Source organism: Eleutherodactylus coqui, chromosome 5, assembly GCF_035609145.1.
Source record: "Eleutherodactylus coqui strain aEleCoq1 chromosome 5, aEleCoq1.hap1, whole genome shotgun sequence".
Lineage (NCBI taxonomy): Eukaryota > Metazoa > Chordata > Amphibia > Anura > Eleutherodactylidae > Eleutherodactylus > Eleutherodactylus coqui.
The window spans coordinates 36,832,743-36,859,383 of record NC_089841.1 but is presented as its reverse complement, the minus strand read 5'-3'; the positions used below and the strand labels follow the sequence as shown (position 1 = coordinate 36,859,383).

The 26,641-nt window shown below is 46.3% G+C and overlaps 1 protein-coding gene across 1 annotated transcript in view; it reads right to left on the bottom strand.

Annotated features, from left to right (window-relative positions):
- LOC136628738 (zinc finger protein 268-like) overlaps positions 1–26,641 on the bottom strand; it is a 451,149-nt gene that overhangs the window by 42,774 nt on the left and 381,734 nt on the right. The window contains exons 6-7 of the mRNA XM_066604840.1: positions 6,453–6,582; positions 1,703–3,104 (exon numbers count right to left, since the gene is read on the bottom strand). Of these exons, the coding sequence (XP_066460937.1) occupies positions 1,703–3,104; positions 6,453–6,582 (1,532 nt within the window). The remainder of the gene's footprint in view (positions 1–1,702; positions 3,105–6,452; positions 6,583–26,641) is intronic.

The window sequence follows — 26,641 nt, the reverse complement described above, 5'->3', positions numbered from 1 at the left end:
TGTGAAGTAAGCCTAATGGATAACAGGCATCTGACCCTAACAATGCCATAATGTGGCATGCTGCCAGTCCACCTCCGCTTTGCAGCCGTTATGCCATGACCCTGTCGTGCTGTGACTAATATACACCTTGCAGATTGTGGAATATGTTGATCTAAATACTATTTTTTTCTAAGCGTTTTTACTGTGGAAATGTAATGAAAATATTAATTTGCTACTGCTGTAATTTTATTGACCCAAACAACAAAATGATCATGTTACTGATACCACACGGGAGAGGCTGTAAAAAGAAAAATGAGAGAAACCAAAAAGACCAGGAATTGCTGTTTTTGGTCATCTCTTCCTTTGAAAAAACATAATAAAAAGTGATTAAAAAGTCAAATCTGCCACATGGCACCAATGGAAACGACAACTTGTCCCACAAAAAAACAAGACTTCAAAACCACTCTGTTGGTGTAAAAATTAAACATAATAACTAGAGATGAGTGAGCGTACTCGGATAAGCACTACTCGCTCGAGTAATTTGCTTTATCCGAGTATCGCTGTGCTCGGGTCTAAAGATTACGGATTACGGAGCGGGGAGCTGCAGGGGAGAGCGGGGAGGAACGGAGGTAAGATCTTTCTCTCCTTCTCTCCCGCCCGCTCTCCCCTGCTCCCCGCTGCGACTCACCTGTCAGCCGCAGCGGCACCCGAATCTTCAGACCCGAGAACAGCGATACTCGGATAAAGCACATTACTCAAGCGAGTAGTGCTTTTCCGAGTACGCTCGCTCATCTCTAATAATAACATATCATCTATACCCTAGAGTGAATCTCATTCGGCCCACCCCTTTGCTCCCCCTACCTCCCCCCCCCCAAAAAAAAAACCTCCATAAAAGTTTTTAAAAAAAAAGTACATTATGTTTTAAGACCCATTTAAATGGGCCAAATTTCGGGCAAACAATGCCCAACACTGGTCCCCGCGCAAGTACCTGCTCTTGTGATTTTGCACAGAAGCGAGTATCGTTGCTTCACAGCGGAGCAGCTGCAGGAGATTTCTCTCCTTGCTCTCCACCGCCTTTCCGCATTCACCTAACATAGTGGATGTTCAGTACTGAACAGCTGCTATTTACACTGAACGATCAGCGTTCAGTTCATCGTCCATCCTGCATAAAATCCTGAGCGCTGATCGTTCAGTGTTAACCTAAAGTGGCGCCATTATAAGTACATCTACCCCTGCAGAAACAAGCCCATCTGTAAGCATGTCAATGAAAGAATAAAAAAACATTATGGTTCTTGGAAAAAATGATAAAAAAGTGAAAAAAAAATGATTGTTTTATAAATATCAGAATAAAAATGAAATTTTAAAAAAGCACATCTTTTAGCAATCCAAGCTCAAGGAAAATCTAATTTGCACTTGATGGTATACATTTATGTTGTAATATACCATAATTTACACACAATACTGACATATATCTGTCGGGTCACAAGAGATATGTCCCATCTCGTTAAACCCAGCCAATTTTATAGAAAACTGGAAAGCAATGTGTAAAAAAAAAAGTCTCATTTTGGGGAAATAATTTATTTTTTGTTTGTTAAAAGAGCTTTTAGAATTTTTTCCCTCAAGGCTCTATGGTACTTGCCCTATCTTTCATATAACATGTAACATTACTTTGACTGTAACAGGTTTTTTTTTCTTCTGCCTTTTACATTAAAATGCGAATAACACAAGTGACGACTTCTCTGTGTGAGTTCTTTGATGTTTAAGAAATTCTGAATTGCGGGTGAAAGATTTTTTACATTCTGAACATGAAAATGTCTTCTCTCCTGTGTGACTTCTTTGATGTCTAAGAAGCTGTGTTTTATCTATAAAACATTTCCCACATTCTAGGCATGAAAATGGCTTCTCTCCTGTGTGAATTCTGTGATGTGCGACAAAATTTGATTTAAGAGAAAAGCATTTCCCACATTCTGGACATGAAAATGGCTTCTCTCCAGTGTGAATTCTCTGATGTCTGACAAGTGTTGATTTCTGAGAAAAGCATTTCCCACATTCTGAACATGAAAATGACTTCTCTCCTGTGTGAGTTCTTTGATGTCTAACAAGGTGTGTTTTATCTCTAAAACATTTGCCACATTCTGGGCATGAAAATGGCTTCTCTTCTGTGTGAATTCTCTGATGTAGGACAAGTTGTGCTTTATTTATAAAACATTTCCCACATTCTGAACATGAAAATGGCTTCTCTCCTGTGTGATTTCCCTGATGTGGGACTAGTTGTGATTTCCGTCTAAAACATTTCCCACATTCTGAACATGAAAATGGCTTCTCTCCTGTGTGATTTCTCTGATGTATGACAAGTTGTGATTTATGTTTAAAACATTTCCCACATTCTGAACATGAAAATGGCTTCTCTCCTGTGTGATTTCTCTGATGTGAGACAAGTTCTGATTTCTGACTAAAACATTTCCCACATTCTGAACATGAAAATGGTTTCTCTCCTGTGTGACTTCTCTGATGTCTGACAAGTTGTGATTTCTGTCTAAAACATTTCCCACATTCTGAACATGAAAATGGCTTCTCTCCTGTGTGAGTTCTCTGATGTCTGACAAGTTGTGATTTATCTCTAAACCATTTCTTACATTCTGAGCATGGAATTGCTTTCTCTCCTGTGTGAATTTTCTGATGTGCGACAAGTTTTGAATTATAAGAAAAGCATTTCCCACATTCTGAACATGAAAATGGTTTCTCTCCTGTGTGACTACTCTGATGTCTGACAAGTTGTGATTTCTGTCTAAAACATTTCTCACATTCTGAACATGAAAATGTCTTTTCTCCTGTGTGACGTCCCTGATGTGCGACAAGTCTTGATTTATAAGAACAACATTTCCCACATTCTGAATATGAAAATGGCTTCTCTCCTGTGTGATTTCTCTGATGTTCTTCTCTTTTGTGATCTTTTTCCTGCTTATCAGTCTGTGATGGAACAGAGGATGCATCTTTACAGTGAAGGGCTGAGAGGATATCTAGGATATTGGCAGGTTCTTCATATGTATCTTGTGGGATACCACAATCCTCTGCTTTACAATCTGCATATATCAGACGTCCCTCTGAGCTCCCGATACCGTCATCTGCCAAGAATGAAGCTGATTTTACTATTTTAAAGTTGATATAAATGTGTTTAACATTTCTATATAAACATTTTAGTGCAAAATACAAGTCAAATAGCATTTATCAACTATGACAGTGGTGGAAAAACAGATCAAAGTCCAACAGTAGACCTCACAGCGAGGACCAGTAAACCATGATGTTTGGATCCAGGTTGTTCTTTTGCAGTTTTTTGCCATCTGTGGTGAAGCCTCCACCTTCATAGGTCCGTGTATCAGTGAACCTGTCACCACTATTCTAGTAAATGCTCAGTGGAGAATCATAAAAGTTCTTGTAAGTGCTATTAGGGGGTGTCCATCTCACACATTTCCTGACACCTACATGCCCTTTATCATTGAGGGCAGAAGTGAGGAGAAGTAATTTTAATTATTTGAAGTTAATATAAAATAGGATGGTAAAAGTGAAAACTTTAAATAACTTATTACAATCTGTGTTTCTGCAGTTGGTTAAAACAATCTGCATAAACAACAGCCTTAAAAACTTATGCCACTCTCACACGACCAGATAGGATTTGCGGATTTCATCATCATTTGATCCGTGCTAATACGCAGATCAATCAAATGCATTGGACTACACAATTCTGCTCACATTAGCGGGTTGGAATTATGCAATCTGCTCATGGAAAATAGAAATTAACATGTTCTATATTCAGAGCATCTATTGCAAGCAATGGTCACAAGCTATGGACATGAGCTGTGGAATCATGTGGTTCAGACAAGAGACCGTGAGGTCTATGTCCAGCATGCTCTAATGCAAACAAATCAAGAAGATGTCAAGATGTTAAAGGGGCTGTCTCGCGGCAGCAAGTGGGGTTATACACTTCTGTATGGCCATATTAATGCACTTTGTAATGTACATCGTGCATTAAATATGATCCATACAGAAGTTATTCACTTACCTGCTCCGTTGCTGGCGTCCTCGTCTCCATGGCTCCGTCTAATTTCGCTGTCTGCTTGCTTTTTTAGACGCGCTTGCGCAGAAGGGTCTTCTTCTTCTGGTTCGTCCGGGCACGAGCGGCGTTCTGGCTCCGCCCCCTTCTACACATCATCGCGTAGCTCCGCCCCGTCACGTGTGCCGATTCCAGCCAATCAGGAGGCTGGAATCGGCAATGGAACGCACAGAGCCCATGGTGCACCATGGGAGAAGACCCGCGGTGCACCATGGGAGAAAACCGCAGTGCATCCTTGGGAAAAGAACTGGCGGCCATCTTTGGGAAACGTTTTATAAGTTGATGAAACACAAGAACTGTGAGTAGAAACCTGCTTTAAAAGCCATTTACACTGGTGCATAGTAATGTATGCTTAAGAAGGGGGACTGGGCAAAAAAAAAAAATCACTGTTGTCTCGAGACAACCCCTTTAAGACCAATCTACAGGATTGATTTGTTGCCAACTGAGGTAGGCTGTGATCCAATTGTCTACCCCCGTAATGTGGACTGTCGAAATTGCTTGGATGTGGTGCTCCACTTAGAACAGGACACAAGCTGCCTCCTTTATGATCTCACTGGTGATTTATGTGTATCGCAGCCATGCCATCTTCTGTTTGGATATGAACTGGATGCCCCACAATGGCTACTTGTCAATGGCAGAGGGAGAAAAAGATTGACCTGAGCTCCAGAATGTTGATGGACAGGCTTGACTTCTGAGGTATCCAGCGACCCCTAACTGTAAGGTGAAGAAACACTACCCCTGCCCAGGAGATTAGCATCTGTTGTTCAGACCAGTTAGCAGACTGGGAGGACGCAGCAGCCCTGGAGAATCCAGGAGGAGTGCAGCCATGTCAACACTGTCAACGTGTCAAAGAGCATCGCCCAAACAGATTGCATTCGGAAGGAACGAGGCAGTACATCAATTTACTAACAATCCTTCTGAAATGAGTGTCTTCATGGTGATCATTAGACTCTATAGATTCCTCAAGGGTGCTTTTATGAGGAAGTCATCCAGGTATGGGAATACCACAATTACTCAGAATCACCATGTTGGCCACAATAATCTTTGTGATCTCCATCAAAATTCGGCAAAGAAACTGAACGACATGTATTCAGCGCACCGTAGGCCAGGGGAAATCAGTCAACCCAGCGATGCAAAAGCCTGGCTTAGTAAATTGCTCTCATTGATATTACGCTGAGTGTGCATGTGTAGAAGAGGTTGGAAGTTCTTCTCACTGTTAGTGATTGTGCATGACCTGTTTAGAAGAGATTTGCAAGAGTCCTTTTTAGTATCCTCAGGATAGGTCATCAACATCAGATTGGTGGGGGCCAACAACCGGTAGCTCTGCTGATCAGCTGTTCCATCGAAAGTGGATGAAAAGTACAGTAACGCTGCATAAGAGAGGGAGGAATAAGGAAATAAGAGGGTAGGAGAGGTCCTTCCATTATCAGGTTCTTGGTGATTCTGAGAGGTTTTTTTTTTATAAGGAGTTTGCAGATTTTCATTTTCCTCAGAAAAGTTATATTCTCGATTCAAGAGGGTTTTGCCTCAGTGACTTCTTGCTCTACTTTCCCTTGTGGTATAATCTCTCTTTCCAAGCCCTGTTGACTATTCATTATAGTGATTTCTGTGGCACCTATATAGAATAAGCTGCTGCAGCAGGTCAGATATTAAAAGGGAATCTGTCAGCCCAAAAATGTTGTCCAAGCTGCAGGCAGCCAGTAGATGGCGATCCCTTAAACTAACTTGTCTCAGTTTGCTTGGTGACCGCACTACAAAAATATCATAGCCACAACTCATCAGTGCAGTAACCAGCCAGCATGAGATGGATTAGCGGTGTTATAACTAAGTGTGACTAGTTGTTACATTGGTCATACACGAGATAAGGATTGGCCAGAATGGATCCAATTAATTGTATGTCAAATAATTCATATGAACGCTCCGACCATCAGCATGTGATATTAAACTGGCAGATCAGCGAGAGGTCTTGTGCAAAGTGACAGATGATAAGCTGTATGTGTCTGATCATGCTACATGTTGATTTTGCTAACAGCTGATTAAAAAATCCAACTTGACAGATCACATTGCGCAGTCTTCTATCGACCATCATGAATGATCATTTGTATATAGTTTTGATGGTCAGTGAAAATGGTCAAATTACTACAGGCCAGCAGTCCTAGTGCCCTGATGACTGGGGGCCTGCAGTCTCATATATCTACTGCCTCTAACAGGCTTACAAGATGAACCAGCTGGGAGGACGGGGCCCGGACTGCAGGATCTGTCATCCCCAATAATCCCACAGACCACAAAATAACATATCTGCAGCCGCTGACTGAGAAGAATCTGTGACTCCTCTCTGCTGTATTTAGTGGTTACTACTCACCTGGGCGGTTACCTGTAGGAATCTCCTCTTTACACCGCTGATCGCTCCTCACATTTGTCTCTGTAGGATTAATATTAGTCAGATCTTCATCATGATTCTGATATCCTTCATCTTTGATCCTGAATATTTCCTGTGAGACAAATATTATAAAAGTCAGCAGACGGTTGGAGAAGTCGTGTGGAAGGTTTTACATGACCAGAAAAGATCACCATGATGACCAAAATGCCCTGACAGGAGTAGTTATCGGAGCCATGTAGCTGCAGGTCTAGAAGCTGAACATAGATAATAGATGGCAGCTCAATGATACAAATATAAAACATACAATCATTGTGGAAAACTAATCCCTCCCCTAGAAGGAGTTGTCAGATGGAATTAAACTTTCTCTGTGTGACTGTAATGCTGATATAAGTAAGTGATTACAATATCAGAGCAAAAGGAGAATTTATTGCAAAAAACAACCCTTGAAGCGAGGCTCTAGTACCCCGTTGGGCCGTCTCTAAATTGGATACAAGATGTGATACGGGCAGGCATGGAGGCATACAGGTTCTGCATGGTATTCTCCAGCATATCGCTCCACATTTGCTGTAACTGAGTCTCTAGATTGTGAAAACTCATAGCCCATTGCAGTTGGCATTTCAGATGGTCATATACATGTTCTATTGGCAATAAATCAGGTGACCGGGCAGGCCACAGAAGTGTGGCAATGTTGTGGAGGCATTCCTGTCACATCGTTACTGTGTGAAGCAAAGCATGATCTATTGGAAAATGCCTCTTGGAAGCTCTGCCATGACAGGAAACACATGTGGCTGCAGGATGTTCTGAACATATCACTGAGCTGTCACAGTCCCTTGTACCACTACTAGAAGTGACCGACTGTCATATGTGATGGCCACCAAACCATCACACTAGCAGGGGGGTAGTGTGCTGCTCCTCAACAAAGGCAGGATTGTGGCGCTCCCCCTTATGTTTTTAGGCACAAACAAGGCTACAATCGGTGACCAACCGAAACCTAGACTCGTCACTAAAAGCAACCCGGTTCCACCATGTTTGCATCCCCATACATCTATTTGTCCCAACATTCCCTAACAGTCTGGTCAGCACGACCCAGGTGGCGGGCAATTTATCTATTTGACCATCCATTTCCTGACATTCCAATAATGCGCAACCTCTCAAACTCTGTTAGCGGGGCAAAATCATTTTGATTTTGCATCATAAAGGCATGTCTAGTGGTCAACAAGCTCTACACAAGCGGAAGAAGAGGTCACTGCACACAAGGGGCCTCCGAGAGCCTCTTATAGGCCAAGGGGGGAACCACTTTTAGTACCTCAGGTGGAAAGACCTAATCACCTCACAACTCTGATCATTTGTATATTTACTTGTCTTCTTTCTTTTACAAAAAGTGTTTAATAAAGCCTGAAAACTGGGAGAAGATCCAGACAACATGTAATGTCTCCGGTCAGCGGTAATCCTGCCATCTCCACCGGCCTCATCACACAAGTAGAAGACATTTAATAAGACTGAAGACAAGAACTTCACAGCCTTCTACAGATCAGAGGGACATCTCCATCTACCTGATGGTCCTGTGGAAGAAGAGGACGGGGACATCTCTCTGGTGAGCTTCTCTTACTGGATGGAACTGGAGGAAACACAGACAGACACTGAAGTCATTCTTTACATACAGATAATAAAGTCCCCGTGTATTTAGTCCTGTCTATTACCTGGTGATGTGAGCGGCTGGCGGGTCTCCATCATGGCCTCCTTGTACAGATCCTTGTGTCCTTCTAAATACTCCCACTCCTCCATGGAGAAATAGACAGCAACATCCTGACACCTCTTAGGAACCTGACAACACAATATACAGTCATCACCCAGAAGCCTCCAGTGCTGTTACTGTATAATGTCCCAGCATTCCCTGCAGCGTCACCTCTCCAGTCAGCAGCTCAATCATCTTGTTGGTGAGTTCTAGAATCTTCTGTACATTGATGTCCTCATGTATCAGGGGGTGAGGTGGGGGCCCCGTTATGGGGATCAGGAGTCTTCCCCATCCATCACACACAGGGGCCCGACAGCCATCACTAGAGGTCTTTTTCACTACTGTGTAAGCCTGTATATGGGGAGACGGTAATAAATATCACTGCAGACATTTCCAGAGTCCATCACCTCTCCAGTGAAGACATCTGTTTTACCATAGATAAGAATGATGTAATGTGACATCATCAGAATCTCTCCCCTCCCTAGTGACATCATCTGTTATTACTATAATTAAGAATGATGTAATAGGACGTCCTCAGAATCTCTCACCTCTCCAGTAAGCTGGAAGATTATCTCTAGGGTGAGATTTAATATACTCTCCACCATCTTGTTTGTGTCTTCCTTCATCCTTGATGGGCCAATCAGGAGAGTTCTGTTGTATAGAAGAGATTGTATCTTGAAGTTACATGAATGAAAATAAAATGTGAGAGCTATAGAAAAGTAAAACACATCAACAACTCAAGATAACTGAGATGCTATCCACCCTGCCCCATAATATTATGTACCACTCCCCCCTGCCCCATAAAAGTATGTACCACTCCACCCTGCCCTATATTAGTATGTACCCCTAAACCCTGCCCCATATTAGTATGTACCGCGCCACCCTGAGCCATAATAATATGTACCGACCCACCCTGCCCTATAATAGTGTGTACTATTCCACCCTGCGCCATAATAGTATGTACCGCTCCACCCTGCCCCATAATAATATGTACCGCACTACCTTGCGCCATAATAGTATGTACCGCTCCACCCTGCCCCATAATAGTATGTACCGCTCCACCCTGCCCCATAATAGTATGTACCGCTCCACCCTGCCCCATAATAGTATGTACCGCTCCACCCTGCCCTATAATAGTATGCACCGCTCGACCCTGTGCCATAACAGTATCTACCGCTCCACCCAGCGCCATAATAGTATGTAGCCCTCCACCCTGCCCCATAATAGTATGTACCCCTCCACCCTGTACCATAATAGTATGTACCAATCCACCCTGCCCCATAATAGTATGTACCGCTCCACCCCCCATAATAGTATGTACCGCACTACCCTGCCCCATAATAGTATGTACCACTCCACCCTGCCCCATAATAGTATGTACCACTCCACCCTGCCCCATAATAGCATGTACCCCTCCACCCTGCCCCATAATAGTATGTACCACTCCACCCTGCCCCATAATAGTATGTACCACTCCACCCTGCCCCATAATAGTATGTACCGCTCCACCCTGCCCCATAATAGTATGTAGCACTCCACCCTGCCCCATAATAGTATGTACCGCTCCACCCTGCCCCATAATAGTATGTATCGCTCCACCCTGCCCCATAATAGTATGTACCGCTCCACCCTGCCCCATAATAGTATGTACCACTCCACCCTGCCCCATAATAGTATGTACCCCTCCACCCCGCCCCATAATAGTATGTACCACTCCACCCTGCCCCATAATAGTATGTACAGCTCCACCCTGCCCCATAATAGTATGTACCATTCCACCCTGCTCCATAATAGTATGTACCACTCCACCCTGCCCCATAATAGTATGTACCACTCAGCTCTGCCCCATATTAGTATGTACCGCTCCACCCTGCGCCATAATAGTATGTACCACTCCCCCCTGCCCCATAATAGTATGTACCACTCCACCCTGCCCCATAATAGTATGTACCGCTCCACCCCGCCCCATAATAGTATGTACCACTCCACCCTGCCCCATAATAGTATGTACAGCTCCACCCTGCGCCATAATAGTATGTACCCCTCCACCCCGCCCCATAATAGTATGTACCACTCCACCCGCCCCATAATAGTATGTACCACTCCACCCTGCCCCATAATAGTATGTACCGCTTCACCCTGCCCCATAATAGTATGTACCGCCCCACCCTGCCCCATAATAGTATGTACCGCTCCACCTTGCACCATAATAGTATGTACCGAACGGCTGTGGAGGAAGTCGCAAACATCCGCAGACTTTCTCCACTACAAATTCATGTTCAGAACTTACAACCTCGCCCTCCATCATGCCAAACAAGTCTACTTCACCGCTCTCGTCTCCTCACTATCGCACAACCCTAAACGGCTCTTTGATACTTTTCACTCCCTTCTCAGCCCTAAACCACAGCCCCCGGTGACGGATCTCAGTGCCGAAGAGCTGGCTGCTTACTTCAAAATGAAAACAGATGACATCCGTCAGGAAATAACTTCCCAATCCCAGACTAGCCCTGACCCTAGTCTTGTCAGCACTGCATCTGGCTCCTGCTCACTGTCTGTACTCAGACCAACGACAGAGGAAGAAGTCTCCAAATTGCTCTTCTCTGCTCACCCCACCACCTGCGCTAGCAACCCCCTCCCCTCACACCTCCTCCGATCCCTCTCCCCAGTGGTCATCTCCCATCTCACCACTATATTCAACCTCTCTCTGACCTCTGGCATCTTTCCCTCTTCTTTCAAACACGCCATCATATCCCCACTGCTAAAGAAGCCGACTCTGGACGCGACTGATGCTGCCAACTACCGACCCATCTAAAACCTCCCCTTCATCTCCAAACTACTAGAACGGCTGGTTTACTCCCGCCTTGTAAGCTATCTGTCAGAGAACTCTCTCCTCGACCCCCTACAGCCTGGCTTCCAACCCCAAAACTCGACAGAAAATGCCCTTACAAGGGTATCAAACGACCTACTGACAGACAAATCAAGGGGTGATTACTCCCTACTGATCCTCCTCGACCTCTCCGCAGCATTTGACATTGTTGACCACAAACTCCTCCTCAGTATGCTTCGCTCCATAGGCCTAAAGGACACTGCTCTCTCCTGGTTCTCCTCCTATCTGACCGCTCTTTCAGCGTCTCCTTTGCGGGCTCTACCTCTCCTTCTTTTCCACTTGCTGTTGGGGTCCCCCAGGGCTTGGTCCTCGGCCCACTCCTTTTCTCTATCTACACAGCCCCTGTTGGACAAACCATCAGGAGATTTGGCCTCCAATACCACCTGTATGCTGACGACACCCAGCTATACACCTTTTCCCGTGACATCTCTGCACCTTTCCTCCAAAACATCACCAACTATCTGTCCGCTGTCGCTAACACTATGTCCTCTCTATACCTAAAACTAAACCTCTCTAAAACTGACTTACTGGTGTTTCCTCCTTCCACTAACCAACCTCATCCTGACATCTCCATCTCAGTGTGTGGCGCCACCATAACTCCCAGACAGCACGCCCGCTGCCTTGGGGTCATATTCGACTCCGATCTCTCATTTACCCCCTACATCCAATCTCTGGCCCGAACATGTCAGCTGCACCTCAAGAACATCGCAAGAATCCGCTCTTTTCTAATTGTGGACACGTTAAAAACACTTATTGTTGCCCTCATCCACTCCCGCCTCGATTATTGCAACTCGTTGCTGATCGGCCTCCCCTACACCAGACTCTACCCTCTCCAATCCATCCTGAATGCGGCAGCCAGGCTCATCTTCCTGTCCAGCCGCTACTCGGACGCCTCTGCCCTGTGCCGGTCACTGCACTGGCTGCCCGTTAAATACAGAATTCAATTTAAACTCGCCCCCTTCATCCACAAAGCCCCCCACAGTGCAGCGCCCCCCTATATCGCCTCCCTCATCTCAATCCATCACCCAGCCCGGGCTCTCCGCTCGGCAAACGAAACTAGACTGCACACCCCTCTAACTCGAACTTCTCATTCCCACCTCCAAGACTTCTCCAGAGCAGCACTGGTCCTCTGGAACGCACTACCAAAGGCTACCCGGGCAATCCAGGACTCGCAGAACTTCAGGCGTGCTCTAAAAACGCACCTCTTAAGGGAGGCATACCGAATTCCCTAAACAAACCCCTCTATATGCTGCCTGATAACATGCTCCCTGACCTACTGACTGCAATCCCTGTTAGTCATCATAAACCGCTCCTGCAGTCATACTGTTTCTGCCGTCACATGGCTAAATGTCTGACCATTGTCTATGTGTATAGCATCCCTCACTCTCCACCTCACCATACCTGCACATCTCCAGCCCTTTACCTTCTGTATCACCCCACTACTTGTAGTATGTAAGCTCGTTGGAGCAGGACCCGCACCCCTATTGTTTCCATCAACTGATTACTATGTAACCGTGGTTCTGTATTGTTTGTACTTTTGTCTTTCTGTATTTCCCGTCTATGTAAGCGCTGCGGAATATGTTGGCGCTATACAAAGATTATTATTATTATACCGTTCCACCCTGCCCCATAATAGCATGTACCCCTCCACCCTGCCCCATAATAGTATGTACAACTCCACCCTGCCCCATAATAGTATGTACCGCTCCACCCTGCCCCATAATAGTATGTACCGCTCCACCCCGCCCCATAATAGTATGTACCGCTCCACCCTGCCCCATAATAGTATGTACCGCTCCACCCTGCCCCATAATAGTATGTACCGCTCCACCCTGCCCCATAATAGTATGTACCGCTCCACCCTGCCCCATAATAGTATGTACCGCTCCACCCCGCCCCATAATAGTATGTACCGCTCCACCCTGCCCCATAATAGTATGTACCGCTCCACCCTGCCCCATAATAGTATGTACCGCTCCACCCTGCCCCATAATAGTATGTACCGCTCCACCCTGCCCCATAATAGTATGTACCGCTCCACCCTGCTCCATAATAGTATGTACCGCTCCACCCTGCCCAATAATAGTATGTACCCCTCCACCCTGCCCCATAATAGTATGTACCCCTCCACCCTGCCCCATAATAGTATGTACCGCTCCACCCTGCACCATAATAGTATGTACCGCTCCACCCTGCACCATAATAGTATGTACTGCTCCACCCTGCACCATTATAGTATGTACCACTCCAGCCTGCCGCATAATAGTATGCACCCCTCCACCCTGCCCCATAATAGTATGTACTGCTCCACCCTGCCGCATAATAGTATGTACCGCTCCCCCCTGCACCATAATAGTATGTACCGCTCTACCCTGCCCCATAATAGTATGTACCGCTCCACCCTGCCCCATAATAGTATGTACCTCCCCACCCTGCCCCATAATAGTATGTACCTCCCCACCCTGCCCCATAATAGTATGTACCGCTCCACCCTGCCCCATAATAGTATGTACCGCTCCACCCTGCCCCATAATAGTATGTACCGCTCCACCCTGCCCCATAATAGTATGTACCGCTCCACCCTGCGCCATAACAGTATGCACCACTCCACCCTGCCCCATAATCCTATGTACCGCTCCACCCTGCCCCATAATAGTATGTACCGCTCCATCCTGCCCCATAATAGTATGTACCGCTCCACCCTGCCCCATAATAGTATGTACCGCTCCACCCTGCCCCATAATAGTATGTACCGCTCCACCCTGCCCCATAATAGTATGTACCGCTCCACCCTGCCCCATAATAGTATGTACCACTCCACCCTGCCCCATAATAGTATGTACCGCTCCCCCCTGCACCATAATAGTATGTACCGCTCCATCCTGCCCCATAATAGTATGTACCGCTCCACCCTGCCCCATAATAGTATGTACCGCTCCACCCTGCCCCATAATAGTGTGTACCGCTCCACCCTGCCCCATAATAGTGTGTACCGCTCCACCCTGCCCCATAATAGTATGTACCACTCCACCCTGCCCCATAATAGTATGTACCGCTCCACCCTGCCCCATAATAGTATGCACCCCTCCACCCTGCCCCATAATAGTATGTACCACTCCACCCTGCCCTATAATAGTATGTACCACTCCACCCTGCCCCATAATAGTATGTACCGCTCCCCCCTGCCCCATAATAGTATGTACCGCTCTACCATATGGTATATAAAGGAGGAAGAGGCTCCATCTGTCACCATATTGTCCGCCCTGCAATAGAATCATATGGTGCCTATGGGAGCTTATCTCACAGAGGTAGTGAAGGGCTAATAATAATACATTTACCTCCACCTGCAGAGCCCAAAGCAGCTTCCAGGACCTGTGACGATGTCACCATCATGTGATCAGTCACCTGTGTGGGAGGAGCCAGGCTCCAGGCTGGGAGGAGTTTCTACACAGAACACACAGCTTGACTACCCAGTATACATTACACATACAGCTCTACACCGTCCCCGTTATATACACAGCTCCGCCACACCGTGTACATTGTATACACAGCTCTGCTATACCGTACACATTATATACACAGCTCTGCTATACCGTACACATTATATACACAGCTCTGCTATACCGTACACATTATATACACAGCTCTACTACACCGTACACATTATATACACAGCTCTGCTACACCGTACACATTATATACACAGCTCTACTACACCGTATACATTATATACACAGCTCTACTACATCGTACACATTATATACACAGCTCCGCTACACCGTACACATTATATACACGGCTCTGCTACACCGTACACATTATATACACAGCTCTACTACACCGTATACATTATATACACAGCTCTACCACACCGTACACATTATATACACAGCTCTGCTACACCGTACACATTATATACACAGCTCCGCTACACCGTACACATTATATACACAGCTCCGCTACACCGTACACATTATATACACAGCTCTGCTACACCGTACACATTATATATACAGCTCCGCTACACCGTATACATTATATCCACAGCTCCGCTACACCGTACACATTATATACACAGCTCTGCTACACCGTATACATTATATACACAGCTCTGCTACACCGTACACATTATATACACAGCTCTGCTACACCGTACACATTATATACACAGCTCTGCTACACCGTACACATTATATACACAGCTCTGCTACACCGTACACATTATATACACAGCTCTGCTACACCGTACACATTATATACACAGCTCTGCTACACCGTACACATTATATACACAGCTCTGCTACACCGTACACATTATATACACAGCTCTGCTACACCGTACACATTATATACACAGCTCTGCTACACCGTACACATTATATACACAGCTCTGCTACACCGTATACATTATATACACAGCTCTACTACACCGTACACATTATATACACAGCTCTACTACACCGTACACATTATATACACAGCTCTGCTACTCCGTACATTTTATACACAGCTCCGCTACACCGTGTACATTGTATACACAGCTCTACTACACCGTACACATTATATACACGGCTCTGCTACACCGTACACATTATATACACAGCTCCGCTACACCGTACACATTATATACACAGCTCCGCTACACCGTACACATTGTATACACAGCTCTACTACACCGTATACATTATATACACAGCTCTACTACACCGTATACATTATATACACAGCTCTACTACCCTGTACACATTATATACACAGCTCTGCTACACCGTACACATTATATACACAGCTCTGCTACACCGTACACATTATATACACAGCTCTGCTACACCGTACACATTATATACACAGCTCTACTACACCGTACACATTATATACACGGCTCTACTACACCGTACACATTATATACACAGCTCTACTACACCGTACACATTATATACACCACTCTGCTACATTGTATACATAGAATCATAGAATGGTAGAGTTGGAAGGGACCCCCAGGGTCATCGGGTCCAACCCACTGCTCAGTGCAAGATTTACTAAATCATCCCAGACAGATATTTGTCCAGCTTTTGTTTGAACACTTCCATTGAAGGAGAACTCACCACCTCCCATGGTAACCTGTTCCAGTCATTCATCAACCTCATGGTCTAATATCTAATCTGTGTCTCCTCCCTTTCAGTTTCATCCCATTGCTTCTATTCTTTCCTTGTACAGATGAGAATAGGGCTGATCCCTCTGCACTGTGACAGCCCTTCAGATATTTGTAGACAGCTATTAAGTCTCCTCTCAGCCTCTTTTTTTGCAAGCTAAACATTCCCAGATCCTTTACCCGTTCCTCATAGGACATGATTTGCAGACCGCTCACCATCTTGGTAACTCTTCTCTGAACTTGCTCCAGTTTGTCTATGTCTTTTCTAAAGTGGGGTGCCCAGAACTGGACACAGTATTCCAGATGAGGTCTGACTAAGGAAGAGTAGAGGGGGATAATTACCACACGTATCTAGACTCTATGCTTCTCTTAATACATCCCAGAATTGTGTTTGCCTTTTTGGCTGCTGTATCACATTGTTGACTCATGTTCAGTCTATGATCTATTAGTATACCCAAGTCTTTTTCACATGTGCTGCTGCTTAGCCCAATTCCTCCCATTCTGTATGTGCTATTTTCATTTTTCTTGCCCAGATGTAGGACTTCGAATTTCTCCTTGTTAAATACCATTCTGTTAGTCGCCGCCTGCTGTTCAAGCTATTCTAGATCGTTTCACTCTCTCTTCCCTAGTGTTAGCTATTTCTCATAGCTTTGTGTCATCAGCAAATTTGATCAGTTTCTCATCAATTCCCTCCTCCAGATCATTTATAAAAATGTTGAACACTAGGCCTAGGACAGAGCCTTGTGGTACCCCAGTTGATACATTCTTCCACTTGGATGTGCAGCCATTTATAACCACTCTTTGAGTCCGATCACTCGGCCAGTTGTGAATCCACCTAACAGTTGCCTTGTCAATCCCATATTTGGTCATTTTTTCAATAAGTATGGTATGAGATACTTTGTCAAATGCTTTACTAAAGTCAAGATATACTATATCCACCACATTTCCAGAATTCTGTCATAGAAGGAAATTAGATTAGTCTGGCATGACTTATTTGTTACAAACCCATGCTGGCTCTGGTTAATTTACTCCATTTTTCATTCAGTAAATTTTTAATAGTTTTCTGTTAACATCATATACAATACAATTGAGAGTATCAAGGACTTTATAGGGCTTTAGCGAATAGGCTTTACTAGAGTTATAGGCCCTGATTAGGAATGTTATATTCTAGCCAATAACAAACTATATCATATAAAATCACACATATAGGGAAAGAGTGGGTCAGGAAAAAGAAAGTGGGAGGGGGTGGGGGAATCCTGGTAGTTAGTCTTGGGCAGCTGCCTCTATAGTATCTGATCAATTTACTGACAAGTGCCATCTTGAAGCCATCTGGTGAATGTTAGGGTATTCCGGAAATCTGTCCAACAGCCCACGTGTGGTAGAAGCCCTCAGACCCTGCCACATCGTCCGTAAGTCTAAGCCCCTCCATGCGCTTGATAATGACTCTTTTTTATCCAAGTATTGGCATAAATGCTGTTTAATAATTTGTTCAAAGATCTTTCCCAGTATAGAAGTCAGGCTCACAGGCCTGTAGTTTCGTGGATCAACCTTCTTCCCTTTTTTTAAGATAGGGACAATATTTGCCTTTTTCCAATCTGCTGGGACTTCTTCTGTTCTCCAGGATTTTTCAAAGATTATGGCGAGTGGATCAGCAATTACCTCCGCTGCTTCCTTTAGTATCCTAGGATGTAATTCATCTGGACCTTGAGACTTGAATTCATTTAAAGAGGTTGTCTCGCGGCAGCAAGTGGGGTTATACACTTCTGTATGGCCATATTAATGCACTTTGTAATATACATCGTGCATTAAATATGAGCCATACAGAAGTTATTCACTTACCTGCTCCGTTGCTAGCGTCCACGTCTCCATGGCTCCGTCTAATTTCGCTGTCTTCTGGCGTTTTTAGACGCGCTTGTGCTGTGCGGTCTTCTGCCTGGTGAATGGGGCCGCGCGCGCCGGAGAGCTGGTCTGCGCGTCGTCATCGAAGCTCCGCCTCCGTTGATGTTCCATCTACTTTCTGAGAGAAAACATTCTTAACCAATTCACCATTTTCATCTTGTAAGCATCCAATAGCATCTTTGACTTTTCTTTTGGTTTTGACATCCCCCCCCCCCCCCCCCCCCAAATCCTTTTTATTGCTTTTGGCCTCTGTTGCAAGCCTCACTTCATTATTAGGTTTAGTTTTTCTGACACTTGCACTACCGTTTCTGCAGACCGCATTATATTCTCCTTTAGATATTCCCCCCTCTTTCCATTTGATAAACATATTTTTCTTCGTTTTTAAGATCTGTGGAAGTTCTGCGTTCATCCATCCGGGTCTCTTTAAATGCTTTCCATTCTTTCTTCTTTTAGGGATTCTTAAGGATTGCGCTTTGAGAATCTCATTTCACAATATTTCCCAACCTTCTTGGACATTTCTGTCCTTAAGAACATCCAGCCATTGGATTCTTCCTACCTTCTTTCTGAGTCCATTAAAATCTACCTTTCTGAAATCCAACCTTGAGGTCTGAGTTTTCTCAGGTCTTCCTCCGCTTTTTATCCAAAATTCAAGGATAGCATGATCACTGCCTCCTAAAATCCCAGCCACCCTTACTCCCTCAACCATTCCCTCCCTGTTGGTAAGAATTAGGTCCAAGATAGCAGATCCCCTTGTTTTCTCTTCTACCTTTTGGAAGATAAAGTTGTCAGCAAGCGCTGGTAAGAATTTGTACGATCTATTTCTTTTATCCGAAAGAGATTCCCAACAAATGTCTAGATCGGTAAAATCTCCCATAATCATAAATATCATTCTTCTGTGAGAGCTTGGCCATCCGATGTAGAAAGAGTTCATCCATATCTTCTGCTTGTCCAGACGGCCTATAGTAATTGCCTACAATGGTGTCCTTTCTGTTGTTCTCTCCTTGTGTTCTTACCCAAACAGTTTCTACAGAACTCCCATGTGCTGAAGCTTGACTCTCGGTAGAGATGAATGTTTTCCTAACATACAAAACAATACCTCCTCCCCTTTTTTTGGTCTGTTTCTTATAAATAAGTTGTATCCTTCAAGCCTTGTGTTCCAATCATGTGTATCATCCCACCAGGTTTCCATGATGACTATGACATCATATTTCTCTTCCTGTGTTAGGAGCTCCAATTCTCCTTGTTTGTTTCCCATGCTCTGTGCATTTGTGTAAAAACATTTTAGTTTGTGATCGGTGTCTCTTGCTCCTCTACTTGCCTTCAGAATGTTTTGTCTTTGCTCTTTCTTTCCATTTCTAATAGCAAGGTACTCAAATATATTAATTAGCTGTATGTTTTTACCTACTCTTTGCTTCCCTTCCCATATTATTTTATTTTACAGCTCTCCTAATGAGTGAAGCAAGGGATTTTGGAAGGGACTGCCTCTTCCACCTTAACTTAACTACATGTGTCATGGTAACAGGGTGTGTAAGGCTGAAAAAAGACATATGTCCATCTAGTTCACCCTACTACTCACCCCCCCCCCATGTTGATCCAACGGTAGGCAAAAAAAAAAAGAGATACAAGCTAATTTTCCTAGTTTTTTTTTTGCTGTACAACTTATATAATTTTTAGAGATATTTAGTTTTTTAAAATTATTTTCTGTCTCCATCTGCGCACAGCAACTTTTTTTTTTCTGTCAACATAGCTGTGCAAGGGCTTATTTGTGCTGTACGTCCAGTAGTTTCCATCTGTACCATTTTTAAATACAAATGTCTTTTTGATCGCTTTTTATCAGTTTTTTTTTCTTAGCAAGAGCGTGACGAAAAAAGTGCATTTCTGGCGTTTTACTTTACTTTATTTAACTTATTAAACTAACGGTTAGTGGGCTGATGTATCTTGGCCAAAATCCAACTAATGCCTTGCATTTATTATCTATTATTCACATGCAGTGTGGCTTTAAAACGCCAGGGGGAACTCAGGGTGGCAGTACCAATGTGGTTCACTTTTTAAGGTGCAGGGCAACCCACCGAACTATTATGGCCTCATTATTAGGTTGCTGATCTGCATGGTGAACTACCTATATCAGAAGGTCTGCCACTTTGTATCCACTCTGTGTGGGATTATAGACCAAGCAGCCACCCCCCTCTATATTAAGAGGCTGTGTGAGTGGCTGTTTCATAAGTGTCCCTCACAGGCGTAATTAGCTCCCTCATTTGGTAGTTTGCTGCCTACATGCTGAGAGGATGCATCTATCTGCCCTCCTTAGTCAGTAAGTATATGGCCATTTTCTGTGTTTGTTTTATGTTTTCATATTTCCCGTCCTGTGACGTACACAACTCTACTCCACCCGTCCCCGTCCCCCCACACATCACACACACAGCTCTACTCCACCCAGCCTGACCCCCACACATCGCACACACAGCTCTACTCCATCCATCCTGATCCCCACACATCACACACACAGCTCTACTCCATCCATCCTGATCACCACACATCACACACACAGCTCTCCTACATCCATCATGATCCCCCACACATCACACACAGCTCTATTCCATCCATGCTGATCCCCACACATCACACACACAGCTCTACTCCATCCACCCTGATCCCCCACACATCACACACACAGCTCTACTCCATCCATCCTGATCCCCCACACATCACACACAGCTCTACTCCATCCATAATGATCCCCCACACATCACACACAGCTCTACTCCATCCATAATGGTCCCCCACACATCACACACAGCTCTACTCCATCCATAATGATCCCCCACACATCACACACACAGCTCTACTCCCTCCATCCTGATCCCCACACATCACACACACAGCTCTACTCCACCCGTCCCCCCCCCACACACACATCACACACACAGCTCTACTCCATCCATCCTGATCCCCCACACATCACACACACAGCTCTACTCCATCCATCCTGATCCCCACACATCACACACACAGCTCTACTCCACCCGTCCCCCCACACACACATCACACACACAGCTCTACTCCATCCATCCTGATACCCCACACATCACACACACAGCTCTACTCCATCCATCCTGATCCCCCACACATCACACACACAGCTCTACTCCCTCCATCCTGATCCCCACACACATCACACACACAGCTCTACTCCATCCATCCTGATCCTCACACATCACACACACAGCTCTACTCCATCCATCCTGATCCCCACACACATCACACACACAGCTCTACTCCATCCATCCTGATCCCCACACACATCACACACACAGCTCTACTCCACCCAGCCTGACCCCCAAACATCGCACACACAGCTCTACTCCATCCATCCTGATCCCCCACACATCACACACACACAGCTCTACTCCATCCATTCTGATCCCCACACATCATACACACAGCTCTACTCCATCCATCCTGATCCCCCACACATCACACACAGCTCTACTCCATCCATAATGATCCCCCACACATCACACACACAGCTCTACTCCCTCCATCCTGATCCCCACACATCACACACACAGCTCTACTCCACCCGTCCCCCCCCCACACACACATCACACACACAGCTCTACTCCATCCATCCTGATCCCCCACACATCACACACACAGCTCTACTCCATCCATCCTGATCCCCCACACATCACACACACAGCTCTACTCCCTCCATCCTGATCCCCACACACATCACACACACAGCTCTACTCCATCCATCCTGATCCTCACACATCACACACACAGCTCTACTCCATCCATCCTGATCCCCACACACATCACACACACAGCTCTACTCCATCCATCCTGATCACCACACATCACACACACAGCTCTCCTACATCCATCATGATCCCCCACACATCACACACAGCTCTATTCCATCCATGCTGATCCCCACACATCACACACACAGCTCTACTCCATCCACCCTGATCCCCCACACATCACACACACAGCTCTACTCCATCCATCCTGATCCCCCACACATCACACACAGCTCTACTCCATCCATAATGATCCCCCACACATCACACACAGCTCTACTCCATCCATAATGGTCCCCCACACATCACACACAGCTCTACTCCATCCATAATGATCCCCCACACATCACACACACAGCTCTACTCCCTCCATCCTGATCCCCACACATCACACACACAGCTCTACTCCACCCGTCCCCCCACACACACATCACACACACAGCTCTACTCCATCCATCCTGATCCCCCACACATCACACACACAGCTCTACTCCATCCATCCTGATCCCCCACACATCACACACACAGCTCTACTCCCTCCATCCTGATCCCCACACACATCACACACACAGCTCTACTCCATCCATCCTGATCCTCACACATCACACACACAGCTCTACTCCATCCATCCTGATCCCCACACACATCACACACACAGCTCTACTCCATCCATCCTGATCCCCACACACATCACACACACAGCTCTACTCCACCCAGCCTGACCCCCAAACATCGCACACACAGCTCTACTCCATCCATCCTGATCCCCCACACATCACACACACACAGCTCTACTCCATCCATTCTGATCCCCACACATCATACACACAGCTCTACTCCATCCATCCTGATCCCCCACACATCACACACAGCTCTACTCCATCCATAATGATCCCCCACACATCACACACACAGCTCTACTCCCTCCATCCTGATCCCCACACATCACACACACAGCTCTACTCCACCCGTCCCCCCCCACACACATCACACACACAGCTCTACTCCCTCCATCCTGATCCCCACACACATCACACACACAGCTCTACTCCATCCATCCTGATCCTCACACATCACACACACAGCTCTACTCCATCCATCCTGATCCCCACACACATCACACACACAGCTCTACTCCATCCATCCTGATCCCCACACACATCACACACACAGCTCTACTCCACCCAGCCTGACCCCCACACATCGCACACACAGCTCTACTCCATCCATCCTGATCCCCCACACATCACACACACACAGCTCTACTCCATCCATTCTGATCCCCACACATCACACACACAGCTCTACTCCACCCGTCCCCACACACATCACACACACAGCTCTACTTCATCCATCCTGATCCCCCACACATCACACACACAGCTCTACTCCATCCATCCTGATCCCCACACATCACACACACAGCTCTACTCCACCCAGCCTGACCCCCACACATCGCACACACAGCTCTACTCCATCCATCCTGATCCCCACACATCGCACACACAGCTCTACTCCATCCATCCTGATCATCACACACACAGCTCTCCTACATCCATCATGATCCCCCACACATCACACACACAGCTCTACTCCATCCATCCTGATCCCCCACACATCACACACAGCTCTACTCCATCCATCCTGATCCCCCACACATCACACACAGCTCTACTCCATCCATAATGATCCCCCACACATCACACACAGCTCTACTCCATCCATAATGATCCCCCACACATCACACACAGCTCTACTCCATCCATAATGATCCCCCACACATCACACACAGCTCTACTCCATCCATAATGATCCCCCACACATCACACACAGCTCTACTCCATCCATCCTCATCCCCCACACAGCTCTACTCCATCCATAATGATCCCCCACACATCACACACAGCTCTACTCCATCCATCCTGATCCCCCACACATCACACACACAGCTCTACTCCCTCCATCCTGATCCCCACACATCACACACACAGCTCTACTCCACCCGTCCCCCCCCCCCCACACACATCACACACACAGCTCTACTCCATCCATCCTGATCCCCCACACATCACACACACAGCTCTACTCCATCCATCCTGATCCCCCACACATCACACACACAGCTCTACTCCATCCATCCTGATCCCCCACACATCACACACACAGCTCTAGTCCATCCATCCTGATCCCCACACACATCACACACACAGCTCTACTCCATCCATCCTGATCCTCACACACATCACACACACAGCTCTACTCCATCCATCCTGATCCCCACACACATCACACACACAGCTCTACTCCACCCAGCCTGACCCCCACACATCACATACAGCTCTAGTCCATCTATCCTGATCCCCCACACATCACACAGCTCTACTCCATCCATCCTGATCCCCCACACATCACACACACACAGCTCTACTCCATCCATTCTGATCCCCACACATCACACACACAGCTCCACTCCATCCATCCTGATCCCCACACATCACACACACAGCTCCACTCCATCCATCCTGATCCCCACACATCACATATAGCTCTACTCCATCCATCCTGATCCCCACACATCACATATAGCTCTACTCCATCCATCCTGATCCCCACACATCACATATAGCTCTACTCCATCCATCCTGATCCCCACACATCACACACACAGCTCTACTCCATCCATTCTGATCCCCACACATCACACACACAGCTCTACTCCATCCATTCTGATCCCCACACATCACACACACACAGCTCTACTCCATCCATTCTGATCCCCACACATCACACACACACAGCTCTACTCCATCCATCCTGATCCCCACACATCACACACACACAGCTCTACTCCATCCATTCTGATCCCCACACATCACACACACACAGCTCTACTCTATCCATCCTGATCCCCACACATCACACACACACAGCTCTACTCCATCCATTCTGATCCCCACACATCACACACACACAGCTCTACTCTATCCATCCTGATCCCCACACATCACACACACACAGCTCTACTCCATCCATTCTGATCCCCACACATCACACACACACAGCTCTACTCCATCCATTCTGATCCCCACACATCACACACACACAGCTCTACTCCATCCATTCTGATCCCCACACATCACACACACACAGCTCTACTCCATCCATCCTGATCCCCACACATCACACACACACAGCTCTACTCCATCCATTCTGATCCCCACACATCACACACACACAGCTCTACTCTATCCATCCTGATCCCCACACATCACACACACAGCTCTACTCCATCCATCCTGATCCCCACACATATCACACACAGCTCTACTCCATCCATCCTGATCCCCACACATATTACACACAGCTCTATTCCATCCATCCTGATCCCCACACATCACACACAGCTCTACTCCATCCATCCAGATCCCCACACATCACACACACAGCTCTACTCCATCCATCCTGATCCCCCACACATCACACACACAGCTCTACTCCATCCATCCTGATCCCCACACATCACACACAGCTCTACTCCATCCATCCTGATCCCCACACATCATACACAGCTCTACTCCATCCATCCTGATCCCCCACACATCACACACAGCTCTACTGCATCCATCCTGATCCCCCACACATCACACACACAGCTCTACTCCATCCATCCTGATCCCCCACACATCACACACACAGCTCTACTCCATCCATCCTGATCCCCCACACATCACACACACAGCTCTACTCCATCCATCCTGATCCCCACACATCACACACACAGCTCTACTCCATCCATCCTGATCCCCACACATCACACACACAGCTCTACTCCATCCATCATGATCCCCACACATCACACACACAGCTCTACTCCATCCATCCTGATCCCACACATCACACACAGAACTCTACTCCATCCATCCTGATCCCCCACACATCACATACACAGCTCTACTCCACCCATCCTGATCCCCACACATCACACACACAGCTCTACTCCATCCATCCTGATCCCACACATCACACACTCAGCTCTACTCCATCCATCCTGATCCCCCACACATCACACACACAGCTCTACTCCATCCATCCTGATCCCCCACACATCACACACACAGCTCTACTCCATCCATCCTGATCCCCCACACACATCACACACACAGCTCTACTCCATCCATCCTGATCCCCACACATCACACACACAGCTCTACTCCATCCATCCTGATCCCCCACACATCACACACACAGCTCTGCTCCATCCATCCTGATCCCCACACATCACACACACAGCTCTACTCCATCCATCCTGATCCCCACACATCACACACACAGCTCTACTCCATCCATCCTGATCCCCCACACATCACACACACACACAGCTCTACTCCATCCATCCTGATGCCTTCAGCTCATCCAGCAGGAATAACAAGCAGAGCAGCAGAGTCCTGTGGACGCTGATCAGCCTGGTCATGTGATCCCCGACTCCTCCCATGCACATGACTGATCACATGACAGTGACATCATCACAGGTCCTGGAAGCACACAGCTGCTGTCTGTCCCTGCAGGTAAAGGTCTGTTTCTCCCCTTATGTCAGGACCTTTGGGGGAGGGGAGAATTAACTCTTTCAGGACCACTTGGGGAGGGATTATAAAGGGGTTGTCGAGTTCTGGATGGTTGACCGGAGGTTGGCAC